We start from the raw sequence: 21157 nt of genomic DNA, 5'->3' as shown, positions 1-21157 counted from the left end.
GCTCACGCCGAAACATCGGGCAGCTGGAGCGCAGGTGGTCCGACCTGCAACGGCGAACGCCCCGCTTGCTGGCATGCTTTCGCATGCAGATCCTGGCAAGTAAGTGTTATGTATTGTGGTTTTCATGTTTGTGTTTGTGGGGCAAACTGCGTGTGCATGTTTTCCTGTCTGTTCTATTTATTATTTGTACTCATATCTGCGTGTGCATGTTTTCCTGTCTGTTCTATTTATTATTTGTACTCATATCTGCGTGTGCATGTTTTCCTGTCTGTTCTATTTATTATTTGTACTCATATCTGCGTGTGCATGTTTTCCTGTCTGTTCTATTTATTATTTGTACTCATATCTGCGTGTGCATGTTTTCCTGTCTGTTCTATTTATTATTTGTACTCATATCTGCGTGTGCATGTTTTCCTGTCTGTTCTATTTATTATTTGTACTCATATCTGCGTCTGCATGTTTTCCTGTCTGTTCTATTTATTATTTGTACTCATATCTGCGTGTGCATGTTTTCCTGTCTGTTCTATTTATTATTTGTACTCATATCTGCGTCTGCATGTTTTCCTGTCTGTTCTATTTATTATTGGTACTCATATCTGCGTCTGCATGTTTCCCCTCTTTTTCTGAATTTTTAATTCTACTGCTTTTTTTTTTGGTTTTATTTTTTATTATTTTTTGTTTGTTTGTTTGTTTGCCCGGATTTGTCCATAAACTAAACGCAATTTATTTGACATATTTTAGGGGGACAGCCAAGACTCCGCCGTCAACGTCGGCGTTCCCGCCCACTCTCCCCAACCCCCAGCCAACACTCCACCCCAAATCTTTCCCCTATTCCCAACTCCTCCCCATCCTTCCCAGACCCTCTCCCGGAAATGTCGGGCCTCCTTCCCCTCCGTCCCACTTCCCCCTCTCCTCCACCCACCCCTCTTCCAATTACCCCCTCCCCGGAGTCCAGCATAACTCCGCCCCATTCTTTGGGGAATGACGGATCCTCCGAGGAGGATCATGGAGGTTTGGCCGGAGCTCCCGATTTGTTTCCCGGTATGTTTTTTATTTTTATTTTTTAAAGCACAAACTGTTTGTATGTAATCATGTGTCGTGCCTTTCTTCGTGTTTTTGTGGCTTGACTTTTGTTGATTGTGAAGGTTTGCCTTTACCTCTTCCTGGTGATTTAAGCATACACATATCATACCTGTGGGAATTTGTACCTAGGCCTTGTATTTTTGCCAGCCCACCCTTTTTATTTCTGTTTTTGGGTTTAGGAGTGATTTGGTTTTTTTTTTATGTTTTTCTGTGGAGTCCCTATTGTTGTATTAACCCACACACTTTTCTCACCCACAGAGGAACAGAGGCGTCGGCAAGAGGTGGCGGATGTTGTGGGGCAGATGCGCCACCATGTAATCGGCCTTCTGGTGGCCCTCGACCGGCTGTCTGGCCTCCTTCGGCATTAGTTTTTTTTTTTTTGTTCTATTTTCCAAATAAATTTATTAAGACAAATATACGTTGTGGCTCATTTTTAAAAACCAAAACCAAGATAGTTTAGCCTGACATAAGTTCCTGCAAGGATTTCCCTTTTTTAAAAGTTAGATTGTGTTTTGTCTTTGTATGTCAAACAGACACCAGAAACACATAACAGTAACAATGTCATTTCCCTTTTTGTGTGTAGTGTCAATTTCAGATTTCTACATTTTCCAGGTTCCTACTTGGTGCGCAAGCTGCTTAGGCCAATCTTACAAATCCCAAGGTTGGGCCAGGCTTCCTTTTGGTGTGGATTGGGAAGCTGAAAACATATTTCAGTTTTGCTCAACTGGCGTCAGTACTGGTTTACCCCTTAGTCAAATGTAACTTGTGTTAACCTGGTTACACTTGCTGTTAACGTCCCAAAAAAGGAAGACCATTTCACTCTTCAAACATTTATTGACAACATAACAGAGAAAACAAAGTGGTCACTCCCAAAAAAAATACACAGTGATAAATTCAAATACAACACATACCAAGAAATAATTAAATAAAAACACAAAATCAAGAACTGGTTGACGAAGGACCATGCCAACATGATTCCACAAACATGGCGTTGCGATATGGGTTCAAGAATATATGCCCAAAAGGACCAGATCCAGGTTTGGTAAGGGTAGCAGGAAGTAGTGAGCGTTGGAGTGCCAAAGATTATGTGAACAAACAGAAGATGGTGAGAAAATTAAAAATAAATTAGATGTTCGCCAAAAAACACAAACACATTAGGTATAAACACTGGAGTTTTGTTCAAACTTACCTAAAAAATCTGGCCACCACATCATCGCGTATGGCCCCCCACATACTGACCTTCGACCAACCTCGGGGGGGCCATCCTCAGGTAAGGCATCCTCTGGCTGCATTGGGACACCACTCCTTATGGCAATGTTGTGAAATATCCCACACAGGACCACAATTTTCGACACCATATCCGGCACATACATGAGCTCGCCACCAGAGCGGTGGAGGCATCTGAATCGGCCTTTTAAAAGGCCGATACAGCGCTCCACCACTTGCCTGGTGGCTGTAAGTGCGGAATTATACGCACTTTGTGGCCCTGGTGTGGGAGCCAAATAAGGAGTGAGCAGCCAGGACATGCAAGGGTATCCACTGTCTCCTGTGAACAAAAATAGACCACATCAGGAACACTGTGTATCAAGCTTAACATTGTTATGTACTAAAGGTCTCCACTTACCCAGAAGCCACGCATCACCAGCTTGTAGGTTGGTTAATTTCTGCCATATCCCTGATTGCCGGATGACGAAGGAGTCATGAGCACTTCCGGGTAATTTAGCATTCAGGGACAGGATCTGGAGGGAGGCATCACATACCACCATTACATTCAGGGAGTGATAGTGTTTCCTGTTTCTAAATATTGCCTCCAGCCGTGCTGGAGGCTGAAGTGGTATGTGAGTACCATCCACAACCCCTATGATGTGTGGGAAGCCAGCTATTTGGTAAAAATTGGCCTTGGCCACACTAAGGGCACCCATATCCAAAGGCATTTTAATAAAATGATGGAGGTGCTTGAAAAGTGCCTCCATCACTGCCCTCAGGATCCTGGAAAAGGAGGATTGGGAGATGCCCGCCACTATTCCCACCGTTGTTTGAAATGATCCTGAGGCACAGAAATGTAACACCGCCATAAATTGCGTCAGTGGTGGTATTGCTGTTGGACTGTCAATTTGCCGCTCAAGATCACTTTCTATTAATGAGAGAGTGTCTATGATGATTTTGGGAGGTAGACGGTAGCGTCTTAAAACCTCATCATCGGGCATTCCAAAAAGGGTGACACGTGTTCGAAATATCTGGGGCCTTGCATGCCTACGATGCCTACGCCTGGGACGAGTTTGAGGTTGGTCGTCTTCCGGGAGCAGGGCCAGAACAATTTGCCCCAGATCTACCTGAAATTCAAAGTTTACAATGTAAGGCTTTTGACCCACCCCAAAAGTAAGAAAAAACAACTTAGCTTTCTGATACCATCCATAGCTGCTTACATGCCGGGGTATTGTCATGATACGTATAAACTGTAAAAAAGCCAACAATGAGACTTCAAAAATTTAGAGGGTGTTTTTTTTTTTTTTAAATTGTTGCAAGCCAACACAGAAAATAGCGGAAAAACACATTTGGCCATCGATGAAAACTACATTGCATACCGTACGGCAAATAGGGTTCAAATGGACCCAAAAAATGGAAAAGGGAAAAGCAAAACTGGATTATATGATGAATAAGCCGTCAAAAATGCGGTAAATAATTCGCAAATGCAAGTCACTACACCAACAGTCAAAAATGCGGTAATTAATTCGCAAATGCAAGTCACTACACCAACAGTCAAAAATGCGGTAATTAATTCGCAAATGCAAGTCACTACACCAACAGTCAAAAATGCGGTAATTAATTCGCAAATGCAAGTCACTACACCAACAGTCAAAAATGCGGTAATTAATTCGCAAATGCAAGACAAAAAATGGACTTACCCAACTCGAATATATAAGATTTCCACAAAAAACTTCTTTGGGTCCGAAAACAAAAAAAAACTAAAAAAGATGAAATGAGTGTTAAACAAATTAACGAACCACAAAACAGAAGAATACACCAATTGGCCACAAATTTGAATGCACAAAACTTACCAAATCAGGAAAGGATGTTGAAAAAATGAAAAAAATGCGAACGGAAAAACCAAAGAAATGTAGCAAAAACAAACAAAAAAACAACTCTGCAAAATCCTCCAAACGCAACCAACCAAATCCAAACCACTTCAGCGACAACACTCCAACAACCCCACCTCGAATCCACACACACCAAGCCATAAATAGTGTTTATTTTCCCGCACAAATTAAGGATGAATCATAGGGACGCACAATCAATGATGCGGCCGCAAACTAAGGACGCATGTATAAATACGTCACGAAATCACATAGAATTTCTGGATGATTTCATGCTGGAAGCAGAGACATGGCTTCAAACCAGGGAAACAATGGTCAAAATTGCGGCGGTAAGGCCTTCATGCATTTTGTGTCAATGATTCTTTTAAAACATAATATTGTGCAAGTTGTGAAGTGGCTAAATCTGCATATTTACCCAAATAGGTGAGGAGGATGACATGGAAGAGACTGCTGGCCCCAGTCAACCCGCCAAAGCTGCCAAAAAAAAAAGGCAGCCACATTTCACAAGCAAGGAGATGGAGGTTTTGATCCAGAAGTGCGTTGACATCCTGCCCCAGGCAGCCAGGAATATGAGCCAAAGCCAGAAGTGGAGAATGTGGGAGGAGGTCGCCGTTGCTGTCAATAGGGTGGGTGATTATGTCCGTCTAGCCCGGGATGTCAAACGGCGGTAAGTAAACACTTTCCCATCCTATAAACAAACCCCATTGTAAAAAAAAGGATAATGGTTCCAAATTCATTCCACAGATTGGCAGACTTCAAATATCGTCTCAAACAAAAACTTGCCGACAGGGCTAGGCATGCAAGGGGGACAGGTGGGGGTCCCACCCCTGTGTCATTGGAGTTGACAGACTTAGAAGAGATGGCACAGGGGTGTGTGCAGGCTGTGGAGGTGTTTGGCGTGTCCAACATGGATACGGACATGCCAGACTTTGCGGCTCCTCATGTTGGCCAAGGTAAGTCTTGTGATGTCACCAACTCAGAAATGCTATTGTGCCAATATGTAGATTCTAATGTGAGTCTTTTCTCCAATTTCCTAACAGAGACAGAGGCGGATGAGTCTGCTCCAGAGGGGAGCCTTGGCCGCAGAATTTCTGCTGACTCTGCAGGGGAGGAACCAGTACATCCGGCTGAGGACCCTGCAGAAGCCAGTCCAGGGCGTGCCCCCTCGCAGGCAGTGGGCCTCCTCACAGAACTCAATTTTAAATCGGATTGCCATACGGAGATTCTGCAGAGGATGGACGCCAGTCTGATACGGGTGGCTGAGGCCCTGGAGCAAAATGCAGCGGCCAACGTGACCATTGGTCAGGCCCTGGCGGAAAATACCAGGGCCAACATCCGCATCGCCGATGCCCTGGAGCAGCTCGTTCGCCAGCACATGGTGGAGCCGACCTCCCTTCCTGCCGGAACATCCGGATCCTCCACCTCTGGCACAACATCAGGCAATCCTCCAAATGTGCCTAGCCCTGTGCGTAGTCCAGAGGCCACAACATCTGCCTCTGGACAGGCCAGCCCGATGGCATCCCGGACCCGGTCTGGCGCCCACCCTCACCCAGCCAAACGGGCGAGAAAACGGTGACAGCAATGGCGACTTTTCCCACACTCCTTCTGTGCTTGGCTCATATTCCTTTCTGGTCAAAACTTCCCTCTCCTTTCTTGTGAAATGTTTTTAAATTTTGTATTTACGCTTATGTTAGTAGTTATGTTATATTTTTTTTTGGATCAAATATCTTGGCCACAAAAAAAGGCAATACAATATTAGGCCAATTTGTTTGTGTGTAAACAATAAATTAAAAACAAAACACTGACATTGTATTGTGACATTATTGGACAAATGGGTTACATTTAATCCTGGCCTTAAACGCAAAAACTGACCCTCTTTAAAAAAAAAAAAGGCCTCTTTAAGGAACGTTTAAAAAATCACATAGCGATGCAAATTCCACAGTAAACCAAAAAAAAGGGGAGCTAATTAAAAGATGATGACATTATTGTTACAATAGGCCATAACCACCAAATTGTGGCCAAAATAAAACCCCAAAAATGTACGCTAATTGATTGTGTAATCATGACATTAGCAGCTCTGATTTCCACCTGCGTACGCTTTTGTGCTATCCCAATAAAATGCTTTCCAAACACATACCAAGCCGGATTTCAATCCAACACTAATTACTTTACTGACCAGCCGCGATTAATCGCTGCACCATCGTGGAGTCCCGGGACGGAGGAGAAGGCCATCGCCAATGTGGTCGAGTAATCCTGACCCTAAGCTGTGCGAGCATTTTGAAGGGAAAGCGGATGTTCCAGTGACGTATGAGACGGTCCGAACACATTTGACGTTCGCATCTGCTAATGTATGTACGCCCCAAAAACGCCTCGCCACGCCTGCGTTTTTTCATCTCCACCCCCGTCAACACCCAAAAACGCCCTGTTCTGTCAATCACATTTGACATGTCACTTCCTGTACGCTATTTTAGGAACGAGAGAAAAAAAGCTCGCAATCTGCCGTACGCACATGCGCAGTGTAACACCGACGCATGCGCGGTTAGTCAACATCGGAACGCAACGAGCGTACTGTTGTTAACGTGCGGCTCTGAATGAGGGCCATTATGCCATAGCAGTGTCCCTTATTTACATTGTGCCACACAGTAGTACCCCTATTCATGTTATGCCACACAGTAGTGTGTTTTATTTACATTATGCCACACATTTGTGGCCCTTATTCACGTTATGCCACACAGTAGTGTCACTTATACACATTATTCCTCACACAGCTCTCCCACCCTCAATTAGATCTCCCCCCTCACATAGCTTCCCCCCATGCCTCACACAGACCCTCCCAAACTCACAGCTCTTCTTCCTCACTCAGCTCTCCTCCCCTCAAACACACACTCTGAGCCATATTCAATTAGAGGCGAAGTTTTCGCCTGTCCGACTGTTCGCTTCATTCGCCTGTTTCAGAGGCGAATTTATTCCGTGCTCGTCCCCGCTTTTCGCCTAATTCAATTGCAAAACAGGCGAACATGGAAATAGGCGAATGCGGAACAGGTGAAAAGTACTGAAAGAATTGGGGAAATCAGTCTGTACCCCAGAAAAAGATGCTCTAACATAGGGAATCAATATAAATGTGTACTAATAGCCCTAATAAAACTATTTTGCGTACTTAAGTTGTGTAAATTGCTTGCTATTAGCGTTTCTGTAAAAGTGGTGAAGAATGGCATAAAGCTGTATTTTTTGGTGAAAATAAGTAGTCCTGTCAAATTTGGGGTGCTTGAAAATGGGTGCTAGCATGTTTTTATGTCTCTAAAGTGAACTTTTAAAAAATGTGAAAAATCCACCTGCTGCATGCACCTGCAATCCCAAAAACACCTGACCCATTCTTGTGGACCCCCAAGAAGTCTTTTTCGCTACTTTTAATGTTTATCCCCCCACTTTTTAAATTTACACCCCAAAAATGACATGTCTTTTTCGGGGTGTTCTTAGGTTTTAGTTCTGTATTTTTTGCATATTTGTCCTTTGGGGGGGCTGTCCCAAGGGGTCTGAGTTGTTTCCCCACGTTTGCACCCCAAAATAAAGATTTTGCATTTCTTTTCACCAGCTATTGATTGGAGAATAATTTTTGGAGAATTGTTTCCACTTAGGCGAAATTGTCCTGGAATTGAATTTGGCAAATTTTTTTTTAGGCGAATTTTTCACAAAAAAACAGGCGAATATGGCTTTTCACCTCTAACTGAATTCCCCTCTCTGTTCCTCTCTCACTCAGCCCCCCTTCACACACACAGCTATTCCCACTCACTGAGATCCCTCCACACGGCTCTCTCCCCCCTCACTCAGCTCACCCCCTTCATACTATACCCCCTCCCCTCAAACACACAGAAATCCCCCCATTACACAGATCTCCCTTCCTCACACAGACCCCCCCCCAAACACACAGCTCTCCCCACTTACTGAGATCCCCCTTCATTCAGCTCCCCCTTCACACAATACCCCCTCCCCTCACATACCCATAGCTCTCCCCAATCAGTCTGATCCCCCCCACACAAATCTTCCCTCCTCTCACAGACCCCCCCCCCCCACCCATACACATACAGCTCTCCTCCCTTCAGACACAGGTCCCTCCCCTTCTTACTCAACTCCTATGTGCCTTCCCAGGGCCGGCCCAAGCCTGAAATTTTGGGTAAGCAAATATAGATTTTGGCGCCCCTTGGTGAAATAAACCCTCGTATATCAGTGCGGGGTCGCAATGATGCGATCGCGAGGTTACGCCCCCCAGCCCACCCTCAAAACTGACATGCCCTCCAGCTGTGCCAAGCTGTCTGCCTCTTCCGGAAGAGGCAGCCAGATAGTCGGCAAGCCTGGTGTAACCGAGTGCAGTAACTCATGTTGTCACCCCACATGGACTTTTTCCTGCATCAGACCATGCAGAATCCTTGGTAATAATAACAATGGCACCAAAAGGGGGAAAAAAAAAGACACTGCGGGGGACCCCACATGATAAAACACACACATACATACATGTACAAGGTTTTAAACACCGGCAGTCTGGTAGTGGTTTTGCTATCCACAGATTTACTAAGGCCAAAACCGCTGCAAAACCGTTGTCAAAACAAATTTTAGAATAGAACAGGCTGTCAGTTAGAACGTGCCATCAAACCGCTACCAAACCGCCGGGGTTTAGAACCTAATGTCTAGTAAATTTTGCCCATAGCCACTGCATGAAAAAAATAAAACGCATTAGCCTCCATGTGAAAATAAAACACATAGATCTTTGCAGAAAAAAGAAAACACACATAGGCCCCCACGTGAAAAATAATAATACACACACATAGGCCCCCACCAGTGAAAATGTATGAAGTGTTATAGGGACATTGGGACCACCCTAGGTGCTATACCCAAAGATCCATACTCAGAGAGAGGGTGACAGCAGTGGGTGACAGGGAGAGGGTGACAGCAGTAGGTGACAGAGAGGGTGACGACAGGAAGAGGGTGACAGCAGTGGGTGACAAGGAAAGGGTGATGAGAGGGAGAGGGTGACTGCAGTGGGTGACAGAGAGTGACTGCAGTGGGCGGCAGAGAGTGACAGCACTGGGTGACAGGGAGAGGGTGACAGCAGTGGGTGACAGACAGCAATGGGTGACAGGGAGAGGGTGACAGCACTGGGTGACAAAGAGTGACTGCACTGGGTGAAAGAGAGCACTTTCACTGGGTGACAGAGTGACAGAGAAAGAGAGCACTTTCACTGGGTGACAGAGCACTGGGTGACAGAGAGTGACAGCACTGGGTGACAGGGAGAGGGTGACAGCAGTGGGTGACGGAGAGGGTGACGACAGGAAGAGGATGACAGCAGTGGGTGACGGAGAGGGTGACGACAGGAAGAGGGTGACCGAGAGATGGGTGATGACAGGGAGAGGGTGATAACTGGGTGACAGGGAGAGGGTGATGACAGGAAGAGGGTGACAGCAGTGGTTGACAGAGAGAAGGTGACAGCCAGTGGATGACTATTATACAGTATTTCAATTATCTTACCTGTGCCCAACTGCAGTGCAGCACGTGGATGGCAGCCTCCTTAGCAGCATCTAGATGCCCCTTCAGGTTGTTGCTAGATCCAAGCGGACACTGACGTCATCAGTTACGTGGCTCCTTGTTGGATGTAACGCCGGGGATGGTCACGAGATCGCGACATCAGATCCCCGGCGCCCAAGCACAGCCATCAGAAAGGGGAGGAAACAGGGGAACATAACGTGGAAAGGGGAGGAGCTGAAGTGCACAGCCCCTCCCGGCAGGCACGGACTCCAGTAAGATGGCTAATGTCACTCTAGGGTAAAAGAGCTGAGGAGAGGGGAGGAGCAAAGAGGGCAGTCCCTCCTCCCTCTCCATCCGTGCCTGTACTGTGTGTTCATGCCGCGGATGGAGCACTGTCGGCGGGCAGCGCAGCGGCATCCAGAATAATAAGTCATTGTGACTTATTGTAACGCCGGCTCCTGTGGGGGACAGCGGCAGGAGATGGCGCCCTTACAGCTAAGCGCCGTACGCGGCTGCGTACTTGGCATAATGGGCTGGCCGGCCCTGTGCCTTCCTCACTTTCACAGAACGCAGGAGATCAGTCACCCGAAGGGGGCTGGATCACCTGTTGAGTCTGAAACACATAGAGAGATCAGTGACTCCATACTGGGGGCGTGGTGTGGGCAGAGCCGCAAGCATTGCTCCGCCCACACCATGCTCCCTGTCTGGAGTCCCTGATCTCTCTATGGGGTCTATTTACTAAGCAGTGTTAGGAGACAGAGTGAAAAGTGATAAGGTGCAATCCAAACCGCTCCTAGGGCCTGATTCAGACAAACTCGCAAGCGGCTGTCCGCTCGCAAGTGGGTCGATGTTGTGCACTGCGCATGCGCACGACGGCGGGAGCTCCGTCGTGCGCATGCGCCAGACGCGACGAGCGAAGGACTTTCCTTCGCTCGTTGTGTCTGATCAAAGGGGGCGTGCTGTCGATGTTGATTGACAGCACGCCCCCTTTGGTGGGCGTGCCGGGGGCGTGCCTCCCTGACGGGGGCGTTCCCAAGGGAACGCCTACCGTCAGAAGCCGGCCCACTGACATCACTAGTGATGTCGGTGGGAGTGATTTTGGCTCTGATAGAGCCAAAATCACTCCGGGCCTTGCGGTTGAAAAACTCAACCGCAGGCTCCGGCTCGCAGTGGCGATAGTCGCGATGGTCAAGACCATCGCGGCCATCAAACTGCTCGCTCGTATAGGCTGTGGGTGGTGACCCACAGCTATACGAGCGTCCAGGAGGACGCTCCATAATTATGGAGGGCGGCCCTCATTCAGAGCATGCGCTCTGCTCAGAGCGTACGGCTCTGAATGAGGGCCCTAACTGCCATCTCACAGGCTGTGTTTGAAAAATGACAGTTAGGAGCTGATTGGCTGGCACCTTATCACTTTTCACTCTGTCTCCTAACACTGCTTAATAATTAGACCCTTATGTACTTTAGGCTCTGCAGTTGATCTGCTCCTCGTCGGATGATGATCTCCTGCGCCCTGGCCAGAGCAGGTGCCTGGAGCAGGAGCTCCACCAGGACCACCCTTGCTACGCCCCTGACTATACAGTACATCATATATTATGGAGTGCTCATGCTTGTGAATACTGCAGAAGGTGTACTTGTTCGAATATCAGCAATAAAGCGCGCTTTATGACCCTTTAGAGAGCTGCAGGCATAAACTTAACACCTTTGTGTAACAGCCCTAGTACAGTTGCACACATAATTATCCTTTTATCTTTATTGTCTTCAGGAGTACACGTTTGACTGGAAAATCTGTTATACAAATGTTCTACAGAACATAATATTGCACATTACTATTTTTAAATGACATGAAACATGGCCTAACCCATGTAACACCCACATCTGTGTACTATTACTTCTAAGGGTTTCAATTCCAATCCTCAAGAACCCCCAACAAGTCATGTTTTCAATATTTCTTTAATCACACACAGATAATATAATCTATTTTGCTGGGTCAGTAATACCCCTTTCAGACATACAAGCTGGGAAATTTACTGCTCAGACCCAGGAATTTCTCCTGTGCAAGTTCCCGGGTATTTGGTCGAGACCCTCCTTTCACACTACAGCGTCTGCCCGGGAAATTCCCAGGTAGACCCCTTTCAGACATAAGCCGGGTTTTTCAGTTTTTAATATTACCTGCCTCTCCTCTGCCCTTCCTAGCCTATCCCCTCTCCGGCTGCCGCTGATGATGTCATCATCATGCAGCAGGCAGCCGACCAATCACTACAGGCATTTTATTTTATTATTATTAAATTATTTAAATGTGCCAGAAACCCGCCGGCGGGTGTCTCCGGCGTCCAGCGCTGGGGGTGGTGAGCAGCAGTGCTGAGCGTCCTATAGGACGCTCTGCGCTGCCAACTCAAAGCAGCAGCGCTGAACATCCGTGCTGCCAACTCAAAGCAGCAGCGCTGAACGTCCGCGCTGCCAACTCAAAGCAGCAGCGCTAGGCGTCCTACAGGACGCTCTGCGCTGCCAAATCAATGTAAAAGCTGCTTGGTGCATCCCGGGAGTAGTAAATTCCCAGGTTACACCATTCAGGCATAAGCAGGGTAATTTCCCGAGACTTAAGTCCCGAGACATTCCCTGGTCGGTTGAAGGGTCGGCTATCCGGGAACGTTTTCCCGGGTAGGTACCTTTCAGACATACGCAGCAACTCGGGAATTTGGCTGAGGCAGGCCAAATTCCCGGCATGTCTCAAAGGGGTATAATATCCCACCTGTTTCAACAGACAGAGGGCCTAATTCAGACCCGCTCGCGAGCGCAGGACGCTCGCAAGCGGGTCGATGGTGCGCATGCGCGAGACCCGCATAGCGACAGCCAAGCTGTCACTCCGGGTCTCGCACCAAAGGGGGCGTGCTGTCGATGGTGACTGACAGCATGCCCCCTTTGGTGGGCATGCCGGGGGCGTGGCTGCCAGACGGAGGCGTTCCCATGGGAACGCCTACCGTCTGGGTCCGGCCCCACTGACATCAGTAGTGATGTCAGTGGGAGTGATTTTGCCTCTGATAGAGCCAAAATCACTCCAGGGCTTGCGGCCACGAGACCCTACCGCAGGGTCTCGTCGCAAGCCCGATGGTCACGATGGTCTTGACCATCGCGACCATCATCATGGACGCTCGCATAAGCTGTGGGTAGTCACCCACAGCTATGCGAGCGTCCAAGAGGCCGCTCCATTTTTAGGTAGGAGGGCCCTGATTCAGAGCGAGCGCTCTGGTCAGAGCGTCCGGCTCTGAATCAGGCCCAGGAATCCTTAGAACATGACCTGTTGCGGGTAATTGAGAATTGGGGGTACATTTATTAAGAATCGAGTTTGGATGAGTTTTGGCATGTTTTTCAAACTGCAAATTTACTAAAGAAACTCAAGTGAGTTTTCTGGAAGACAGTTCTCTCTTTTCACTGTTAAAACTCATGTGAGATTGCAAACTCGAAAAAACTCACCATCGGCCAAATTAGGAAGTACTTTACATGAAAATGATGCAACTTGCAAATTTGCTAAGAATCGAGTTTCCAATCTCGTGTGAGATTGTAGCAAACTCACTGTAAAATAGAGGTTTTAAACACTCACCTCCTTAGCTGCGACTTTGGCAGAAACATACACAGATCAGTGTGATTTGTATATGTTTCTGCCTGTATACCTAATATAAAGTGTTTTTATTAAAAAAAATTACATTGTGTCCCCCCCAAAAGCCTAACCAATCCAGGACTTGCCAGCAAATCCTGGTTCCTAAAATTATTGGTAACAAAATGAGTAGGGTTCCACCGTAATTTACGAACCATCAGCAGGCTGCAGGGCCAGTCCTGGATTTAAATATAGGGGGGAAAAAATTGCATAGTGGTCCTCCTATATTTAAAACCAGCACCGGACCAAACTGACCGGGGTGTAATGCCACAGCCAGAAGACCCTTTCACCGGGGCTCCGTGACCAAAGCATTACAACCCCAAGCCGGTCAGCCCAACCCGGGGATCTCAGGGGAGTTGGGGGCTCCCCCAAGAAGGGGCACCTCCTCTCCCGAAACCCCAGGCTTGGTCTGAAGCACGGGGCTCTTCTCCGCACCCCTGGGCTGTGGGCACGGGGGTAATAGAGGGTTAAATAGTAGTAAACTATTGTATTTTACAGTGGAGCTATAGGTGCCAGCATGCCTGTACTTTGGCACTTGTGGAACTACAAGTGCCAGCATGCGGCCGGCACCCGTACTTCCACTGTAAAATAAATAGTTAAATAAAGACACTACACACACCGTGACTAGTAAAGATTTAGAAACCACTGCAATCTCGGGTGAGTAATCTCATCTAAACTCGCAACTAGGGGAAGAAATCTCGATCTGCTTCACCACTGGCAAACTCACTTCCAGCTAAACTAAATTTGCGAGTTGTAAAAGGGAAAACTCACCCGAGTTTTGGTGAAGCAAAGTGAGTTTAAAAAAAAACAAAACTCGATTCTTAGTAAATTTACCCCTTAAAACTCCTGTATTACTGTATTTATTGGTTACATTACTGCTAGTGTCATGACTACATGAAGTTTATTCAAATACACTGCATGCCATTTGTGTGCTCTCCCATAATCAACCAGCTATTTTTACTGAATATATGCTTCTATTGTTTACTTACAATGGACTTGTCTAACCATTACTATTTCATTGATGCCATACAATATAAATGAATAGAAATTGGAATAATATAACCACAAACACGATAGATCGATAGGAGCTGCGAATGCGTATAACCCGTACGGCGCAGCTGCAATACGGGTCTGTATGTTGCCACTGTTGGGGGGTGGGGGGGGTGGGGAGTGGAGAGGCCAGGATCTCTAACAGAGATTTCCTGGTTGCTTTTACCCCTCTGCTGTGGTTGGCTTGCGTGACCCCATGGTCACTCAGCCGGCTTTAGTGATCGCAGATTATCCGGTGCTGCGTCCTTGGACGCAACTCAGATCAGTAATGCATGCAGGAGGTGTGACACCTCCTGCAGCATTACCATATTATAGCTTTGAGATTAAGAACATTCGGGAACCCCTTCTACGTCTTTGAAACTGTTGTATTTGATGATCATTGAAGACAATAGAAAATTAGCAGCGCCGAAGGTGTCTGGACATTTATTGTTTACATATTGACAGTTACTTTTCGGGTTGCTGGTGGGCACCATCGTTTGGACACTGAGGCAGCTATCAGCTAAGTGCGCCAGTAACTTTTCTAAATATATTGTCGTACTTCAGGGTCAAGTCTTCAACCGGGCAACGCCTGAGTATCCCAGCTAGTTAGTACATATAGAAGAATTAGCAATACAGTAAGGATTTCAAAATAAACAGCCTACATAAATGTGATGACCTCTGAATTGTATAGTGTGCTAGCTCTCAGATCAGTGAGAACATTAACCTTACCCTTACCTTCCCAGGTGAATCCCTGATCTTCCCTGGTACCATACCCTCTTCCCCCCAACACTCAGAATATTTCGAATAACAATCTGCATCAGCCCTAAGTGCACCATGACACTACTGCAGATAGCAGAATACGGAAATGTCCCCCTATAACTAATGCTTACCTAAACTCAAACTTAGGCCCGTATTCAATTAGAGCCGAGCCGCGATAATTTAACGCGCCCGGACTTAACGCCGACTTCGCCTGTTTTGTCGGCGTTAAAGTATCGCGGGCGTGCCCGCGTATCCCCGTATTCAATTTCAAAGTAGGCGAAAACGGGACCCGGCGATACTTGGATCAGCGAAAAAAAACGGGAATTTTCGGGAAAAAAATTGTAGGATACCCCTAAAGATGTCCAGACCTCGAGGATCACTATGGGTACCCCCGTTTTTGCCTGCAGAAGAAAGTTGGGGTTTTTAAATAGCCGCGACAGGTGTTTTTTTCCCGACTTTGAAGAAGTGATGCAGAAGAGCAGTTAGGTTTTTTTTTCAGTTTTTTAAGTGGTCCCATCAAATTTGGGGTAAATGAAAATGGGTACTAGCATATTTTAAAGTCCCTAAAGTTATTTTTAAAAAATTCAGCAAAAATGCACCTGCCGGCGGCTATTACAAATCCTGACTTTCTTTAGGAGATAAAAATGGGGGTACCCATAGTGATCCCCTATGTCTAAACATCTTTAGGGGGTTTCCTGGATTTTTTCCCTAAAATTCCCGTTGTGTTTATACCTGTAAAAAAACGGGTTAAAAGTTTTAAAAAAAAAATGACATAGGGCTCCCCTCCAAAAGCCAAACCAGCCCCAGGCTTGGCAGCCAGTGGTGGTTTCTAAAAATACGGAGAACAAAATGTGTAGGGTTCCACTGTATTTTAGAGACCAACACCAGGCTGCAGGGACTGGTGCTGGTTTTAAATATAGGGGACAAAAAAGACGTGGGGTACCCTCTATATTTAAGACCAGCACCAGACCCAACCGACCGGGGTGTAATGCCACAGCCCGGAGACCAAATCACCGGGGCTCCAGGTCCAAAGCATTAGCACCCCAAGTCGGTCATTGCAAGCCGGTGACCTCGGGGGAGTCGGGGACCCCCCAAAGAAGCCCCCCCCCGAGCACCCCAGGCTTATGCTGAAGCCCGGGGCTCTTCCCCATACCCCTGGAGCGGTGGGTATGGGGGTAATGGGGGGGGCAAATAATGTAAGACTATTGTACTTTATAGTGGACTGATGTCAGAAGTTGCTATGGGCTCGATTCAGACTTGTTAGCAAACCCGATGGTTTGAGTACAAGTCCGTTGGCGAGGGGACTGCGCATGACCCATTCTGTGCATGTGCAGAACGGGTCCTCGGAGATCGATCTCAGTGTGTGATTGACATGCTGCTGCTGTTTGGCGGCAGGGCGGGGGCGGTGAAGCTGACTGCTTTTTGAGTGTCACCCCCGTTTAGTAGGCATGCAAAGGCCATGGTATGCGTCTTCCCACGCAGATTTCCTAGTCCTGGCTGGGCATTTCCAGCAGTCATTCTGAGTAAGCATAGGCTTACTCATATGGCTGCAACCATCACGGACATTGGTCGCGATGGTTATCTGATGCTGCGTTTTCGGACACAGGACTTGGATCTGTAGTGTCGGCAGGATGCGTTGTTTTCCTTCAGACACATCCTGTTGCATTAACATATTTTCGCATCGCTGCAGCATGCGTTGCGATTAGCATAGACTCTAAAGCTGGCCACACACTAAACGACTCGCAAACAATGCAATGTCGTTAACGATTTCCCTTGAACTCTCCCCGGCAGTCAACCGGCACTCCAGGACACGATATGGTGCCTAAAGTGTCCAATCTGACCAGCGACCTATTGTGCGTCATTGTCATTGTCTACTCCTTAGGAGAAAGACCTGTGGTTTAGATCTTGTGATGTGTTTATTATAAGCCAGCACAATTTTCTCTAAGCTACTCCTTCCCTTTAGGATGAGCCCTGGAAACTGTATGTTTCAGGTTTTTCCCAGAGCAGATCCATAGCTATAGCAGAGTAAACAGATTCTAATTCGCTCTCTAAAATGGCAGATGATGGATGTAAGCCCGAAGACCAGTCAAAAGCTATATACTCTGCACTTGCAGCTTCTTGCTTGTCACTGTCCACATAGTAATGCTCTCATACATTCTACGGGTAAAGCCGGTGCTGTACTATAGTAATGGAAGAGATAAAACTGTTTCAGGGTGCAGTACCTGGTGCCACGCTAATTACCCTATAATTATGTAATTAAGAGGTCTATTCATCATCACTTAATTTCTACAAAAGCAGGTGAAATTAGCACTTTTATCCATTTTTTGTAGAAATGTAATTATCGGGCCATTCATGAAAAAGGTCATCCAAGAGAGATCACAGATATCTCCTCCTTACCTTTCTCTCCCAGAATGACCCGATGTTCCCATACATTAGTAAGGGGATAGAATTTATCAAGCTCTGAAAATATTATATTTTCGGAGCTTGACTGCGTGTCGAGTTGGAATGTTAATTATCGGCCCCGAGCCCTACGGATCACAGCCATCACACAGACCACTGTCTGAATTGTTTTGATAAAATGTACAAGTCACATTTTTTATATAAAATGCAATTAAATACAAATGAATTTAATCAGAAACATTTTTTCCCCTTAAAAATAAATAGGTAAACTTCCTTCCTGCAAAACTGAAAAGCCAATTTAGTAACGTAAAAAAACGACTAGACATACTATTGCTGTGATGCTTATGATTAAAGTATTATTAGCTGGAAGAATTAATCAGCCAATCAGAAGTGGCTAGATATTGTGCCTCATGTCAGCTGATATTTATTTTGTCATTAGAAAAATACACGAGGGGAAGCGGTCACAAGATTGATAAGAAATATTCAAATCCACTGTTGACAGAACATGAAGCATAACAGTCCTAAGTGCTGGGCCATAGCAGAGCTTTTCTGCACCCTGTAATTACAGCTCAGACAAAAGCATCCTTAGGACCCTTCGGGAGGGTGGGGGGCTTGTTTGGGGATGCTGTAAGAGCTGCAGGGTGCCTGCCTAGACGCGGCACTGAAGCAGCGATACTGGCTGCAGGGTACCGTTCCAGGCACCCTGCTAGCCTGGTGCAGGGGCTGTGGGTGGCACAGCTCGCACAGCCCTAGTTACGGCACTGCCTAAGTGTGCCATGACACTTAAGCTAGGTACACACCTGAACAATGTAGCAAATGATCACTTACAATCGTACGATCCCAGAACACACGATATAGTGCGTACACACAAAATCTTTGCCACATTTCCTGATATTGAGCAGTGTGTGCGCATTTTCGATAATCTGCCCATATTTCCTATGCTTTAACCTAATTACCTCATCAACTTTGTGGGCGTTCATATGCAAATTCACTGTGAAATTTACCAGGTATTTCATTTAAGGTGTGAGATTCAATTGGTTGACCGAAAATTGTTCAATGTGAGTTAAAAAGCCACAACTTTTTGCTATTCCATTATAAATTCGCAATAACATGGGTTTCAGTGGGCTATCACGGATTTTAGTTTGCAGCTCCAGACTAGGTAAAAAGTAAGGAAGAATCCTTATTTCAATGTAAAAATGACAGAACAAATATCCCTGTGACACCCCTCCCAATGAATAAAAATGTGTATTTAGTGTTTTTTAAATACGTAAACATGGCCAAAGAAGAGATGTAATTCTTCAGGTGATGATCTCTAAAAAGCAGAAAATTAGGTATATGATGTGGGTCATGTATGTTGAGTGTTGTATTGATGGGAAAGGAGTTTTTGAAATTGCAGGTGGGAACCTCAAGGGGAATTTACCAGCTTTCTACAAACTTGTATATACAAACTTCACTATAGACATTATAATGTACCCGAAAATACTCTACAAAAAGTACAGCGCTGCCGTGAACCTTGCTGGCTGTCAACTTAGTTATATAAAGTACTTTTATTTGCTGAAATACAATTGCTGGATATCAAATTTCCATAATTTCTAAAAGTTCCAAAAAACAACCATTTGACACCATTTAATTGCCTCCGATACATTGTTTATGGCGACCAACAGCCTTCTACACTGTCCTGCTATCTTTACATGCCACTTTTTCTGGGATTCAAGATGATTTCCCCACTGTCATGTACTTCACATACACTGCGCACTGCAGAGTTAATGTGCAACAAACACAACTTGACGTTTCTAATTGAATTGCGCAGGTATCAGGAACACAATTAATTAAAATAGCCTGTGAAATGCGCACATTGTTATTCTGCGGGACAAGGCATGGAACCTGCTGCTATTCTCCCCATAAATGAGGCCTAGGGATGGAAATGTAATACCGTGAGCTACTGTAAGATAGAAATGTTAAATAAATGTAACAAAATGTTTTGCTTTTCTATCCTCATACGCATGTCTGTTCCAAATGTGAATTGTTTACTTGTTGCTCTTAATAAAGTACAGTATGTGTGTCCAAACCACTACAGGACATATTATATAACTTCCCGGTTATGCAAACAGAGCCCTGGTCCAGAAATCAATATACAACATGAATGTGTAAACTCCTGTGCGTAGTACAGCCTACAGTCATCTCCTCATATCTGCATTGCTTCCCTGAGGACACACATTTATTATTAGTTTAATTTACAGATATTGTCTACAGCAGGGCCGTAACTAGGGTGGTGCAACCAGTGCCATGGCACAGGGCACCTCAGGGCAGGGGGTGCTATTTGGGCCTGTCAATTTTCCTGTTTATAATCATTTTCACTTGTAGCTTCCTCTTCATTTATCCCCAGCATCTCCTGGCCTCCCCTATCTCTTCCCTGTCCCTTCCCCATGAGGCCATGGCACTTTTTCAGGTGCCTATTTATGTCCCTATACAGAAAAATAAGGGGCGGGGGCACCAATGTCCTCTCTGACACAGGGCACCAAAAAGTCTAGTTGCAGCTCTAGTCTACACTGTATATAAAAAACAGCTGTTGAACTAAAGAAGAATGCACAACTGTCCTAGCAGAGCTGTGTATCCGGCACACTGGTAAGACCCCTAGTGGTTACACATCTTATAACCTTGCAGTGCTACAGCTTTCCTTATGTAATGTTATTGGCTTTAAACAGCATATACTAGAATAAATATGTATACTATAAATACTATGCATTAGTAATAAGCTTAGGCTACATTAAGCACTGCGCTACGCGCATGCTTTGAACTCTGCAGAGAACATTAGGATGCGCACAAACTCTAGGCTCACGAGATGGGACATTTTCCCCTATCTACAGGCTACACTTACCTTCCCCGGTGAATGCCCTGAAACCACACCCTCTTCACCCCAACAGTCCCAGCCTTCCGACTCAGGATCCGCATCAGCCGTAATAGCGCCATAGTGACAGACACACCGCACTCAGCGATCACAGCAGCAACACGGAATCAGTAGAACCAAAGCCTCGGTGAACTTATATTTAACCACGCCCATATCGTGATAGTCCTCGCCTAGTGGGAGGAGTTTATTTGCATATCATTACTTTCAAAAGGCATAGCCCCCATACCAGAGGGCGGTGTAATCTGGCTGGCAGCATATCTCCGCCCACATTCTATCTATCCCTGCCCGCATTCTAAAATCTATCATAAGGTCGCTCATGCGGAGTACTCCAGGGACCGTCAACAAAAAGTAACTTGGATGGCTGTCACTTTACAGTTATATAAATTTACAGTACTCCGGGTTTCATGCCCACGGACGGATTAGCCATAGTTGTGTGCGGGCGTGGCTGGCGTGTATTCTGCTGCTGCCTGCAATTGCCGTTTGCCAAGCTGCATGACTCGGGTACAGGAAACTATGGCATTATATATAACTAGATGTAACATAGCCGCCCCATGATACGTGATACACAAAGTTCCCCATAGTGAGTGGCGATGGCTGGAGATGTGCACTTATTAAAGAAAGACACATAAAAAAAGACGTTTGGAATAATGGCCCTCATTCAGAGCCGTTCGCTATTTGCGGTCGTTCGTTCAAAAACAAGGGGTGGCTATT

The 21157-nt window shown here is 46.1% G+C and overlaps 1 protein-coding gene across 1 annotated transcript in view; it reads right to left on the bottom strand.

Annotated features, from left to right (window-relative positions):
* Positions 1 to 20555, bottom strand: part of ACSF2 (acyl-CoA synthetase family member 2) — a 151356-nt gene extending 130801 nt beyond the window's left edge. The window contains exon 1 of the mRNA XM_088482709.1: positions 20417 to 20555. Coding sequence (XP_088338835.1) covers positions 20417 to 20508 — 92 coding nt within the window. The 5' untranslated portion in view covers positions 20509 to 20555. The remainder of the gene's footprint in view (positions 1 to 20416) is intronic.
* Between the last annotated feature and the right edge of the window lie 602 nt (positions 20556 to 21157).

This window comes from Taudactylus pleione, unplaced genomic scaffold, assembly GCF_031769625.1.
Source record: "Taudactylus pleione unplaced genomic scaffold, aTauple2 ptg000290l, whole genome shotgun sequence".
NCBI classification, from domain to species: domain Eukaryota; kingdom Metazoa; phylum Chordata; class Amphibia; order Anura; family Myobatrachidae; genus Taudactylus; species Taudactylus pleione.
Note: the sequence above shows the minus strand (reverse complement) of the source record. Positions and strands in the feature narration are given on the sequence as shown.